Source organism: Brassica oleracea, chromosome C9 (assembly GCF_000695525.1).
Source record: "Brassica oleracea var. oleracea cultivar TO1000 chromosome C9, BOL, whole genome shotgun sequence".
NCBI classification, from domain to species: Eukaryota; Viridiplantae; Streptophyta; class Magnoliopsida; order Brassicales; family Brassicaceae; genus Brassica; species Brassica oleracea.
In genome coordinates, this window is record NC_027756.1 from 35217775 (window position 1) to 35220171 (window position 2397).

General features: G+C 38.6%; 1 protein-coding gene across 2 annotated transcripts; it reads left to right on the forward strand.

The window, feature by feature from the left end:
• The first annotated feature begins 495 nt into the window (after window positions 1-495).
• On the forward strand, window positions 496-2044 carry LOC106316092 (50S ribosomal protein L9-like). Of its 2 annotated transcripts, none has more exons than XM_013753957.1 (6): window positions 496-588; window positions 681-841; window positions 936-1070; window positions 1275-1382; window positions 1457-1561; window positions 1652-2044. In XM_013753957.1, the coding sequence occupies exons 2-6, from the start codon at window positions 692-694 to the stop codon at window positions 1814-1816; spliced, it is 663 nt and encodes a 220-aa protein (XP_013609411.1). In that variant the 5' UTR covers window positions 496-588; window positions 681-691; the 3' UTR covers window positions 1817-2044. The 2 variants fall into 2 exon arrangements, with proteins under 2 accessions (XP_013609411.1, XP_013609409.1); XM_013753955.1 differs by having other exon boundaries at window positions 510-599.
• Window positions 2045-2397: the final 353 nt, after the last annotated feature.

Here is a 2397-nt window from a genome sequence, read left to right on the forward strand (position 1 = left end):
AAAGATTTGCTATTTTGGTCATTTTAGTTTTTGAATGCTATTTTTGTGACATAAACTTAGAAATGTGTTATTTTGGAGATTTGGCCCTTTATTTAATTTTATTATTTCTGAAGATTAATTTATATTTTATAATTATTAAATGAAATTTATTTTGTATTCTTTTCAGCTATGCGTTATTTGGAGACAATTATCAATGAAATTTATTCTGTTTTTATTTGTTGGTAAACATAGAAAAAAAAAACTTTCCATATAAAACAAAAGTGGCGTCTCGGCAACAGAATGATTGTTAGGAATTACGGCGAGGTGTTTATTTGGTTTGGTTATATTAAACCAGCAAGGAGTTTTATTGAAACCCCTGGAACTTGCACGGCTTGTCGTTTAAAACAAACGTAAACGCTTGTCATAGGGATAGGGGCTAGAGTTGCAAATCCATAATCTTTTTGGGTAGCAAAAACAATTACTTGTAAAGTTTTAATTTACAAAAAGATTCCTAAGCTAAAACCTCGCCTGCGGTTCCCCCTTCCTTCTAGTTCGTGAAAAGGAGACGTTGAATCGTATCGAACCGCCGTCGCCGCCGCCGCCTCACTGGTGATTCTCCCGTAACTAACTCCCCCATCTCTCTCTCTCTCTCTCTCTCTCATGTTTTCTTATACTGTTAAATCTCTCGTACCCCGTCGCAGAGAATCCCAAAATGGCACATGTCGCGCAAAGCCGAAACGTGATCCGGCATGTAGTATCGAGAGGAAAAGCTTTCCATAAATCCGAAAACGCGATCCATCACCCTCTCCTTTTCGCCTGTCAAGGAGTTCGTTACAGAAAATTGGAAGTGATTCTCACCACGGTGGGTTCGGTTCGCTGACTCTTGAATGCATTTCTCTTCTCTTCGTCGGATTTGAATCGAATCAGATGCTGAGGGTTTGTTTTTGATTTGATAGGGCATAGAGAAGCTTGGGAAAGGGGGTGAGACGGTGAAGGTAGCTCCTGGTTACTTAAGGAATCACCTTATGCCTAAGCTCCTTGCTGTCCCCAACATTGACAAGTATGCTCATCTCATCCGAGAGCAGCGCAAGGTATACACTTTTACCTCAGCTTTGCCTCTCTTAACTTTGCAAGCTTGATTTAGTCTATATGGTGTCTGATGCTAGTTGTTATCTGATTTGTTACTGAATGTTTCTTTGATGCTTTGATAGTGTTATGGTACTAAGATTATCTCGGTGTAAGTGTTAGATGCTTCCCCTTTGGTTATTTGATTTCTTGATGTGAATCTTGTTCAGATGCGTAATTTTGAAGAAAAAGAAGAGGTTAAAGTGGTTCATAAAACTTCTGAAGTTCAGACCAAAGAGTTTGAAAAGGCCGCTAAGCGCCTCGCCAATGCCAACTTGGTAATTTTTTACCTTAACAGACTCTCAGTCTTCAACTTTTCTCTTGTGTGAGATCCATTTGTTTTGATTTACAGGTACTGAGGAAGTTAATTGACAAGGAAAAGTTCAAAAACCGTTCCTCAAAGGAGGATAAACCGGATGTACAAACACCTGTGACAAAGGAAGAGTTAGTCTCTGAGGTAAACTCTTCCTTCCTTCCTTCCTTCTTACATTTTTAAACTGTGTGACATGTAGACTTTTGTAAGTCGTTCTTATCATCATTTTTAAAGGTGGCGAGGCAGCTCTGTGTGAAGATTAATCCGGACAATGTGGTTCTTACGGAGCCATTGACAACTTTTGGCGAGTATGAGGTTCCTTTGAAATTCCCAAAGACTATTCCTTTGCCACCAGGAACTGTTCAATGGATTCTCAAACTCAAAGTCCGTGGCCATTGAAAATCTTCTCTCATAATTTTTCTACTTCCGTCTGTTTCATGAAATTGCAGAAAAGCATTGTAGTTTGATGACACTAGATCAGTTGCATTTTCTTTCATTTCCTTGTCTTTTACTTGTAGTTACGTAAACCGGGTATAATCCGGTTTACAGTTTAAACCATGATTTGAAGGGACATTAATAAGTTTGGTTTTGTGAAATTAATTGGACGTCCACAGATGCGATTGCGAATGTGACTATTTAGCATTGTTTAGAAAACTTTTGGCCTATTTTGTAAGATTCTATTATTTTGGGCCATCTTAGGATTATTGAGATAGATAACCGACTTCTCTACTCGGCGACTCAGACGAACCGTATCTACGACTTACAATCTTTAAACGGATAGCTTCACACTCCTTCTCTTGTTCTTTCTACAATGGTGCTCTCTCTTTCTCTTATCCCTTTAGCCACTCTGCTCTTTCCCGTGAGTACATCATTTATTGAATCGATAGGGAACTTTTTCTTCTGTATCACTACAAATCCATTACGAATGTATTCGTTCTGTCTCTGCCTTGGCTTTGAAGTTGAACTTTCTTTTTGTGAAA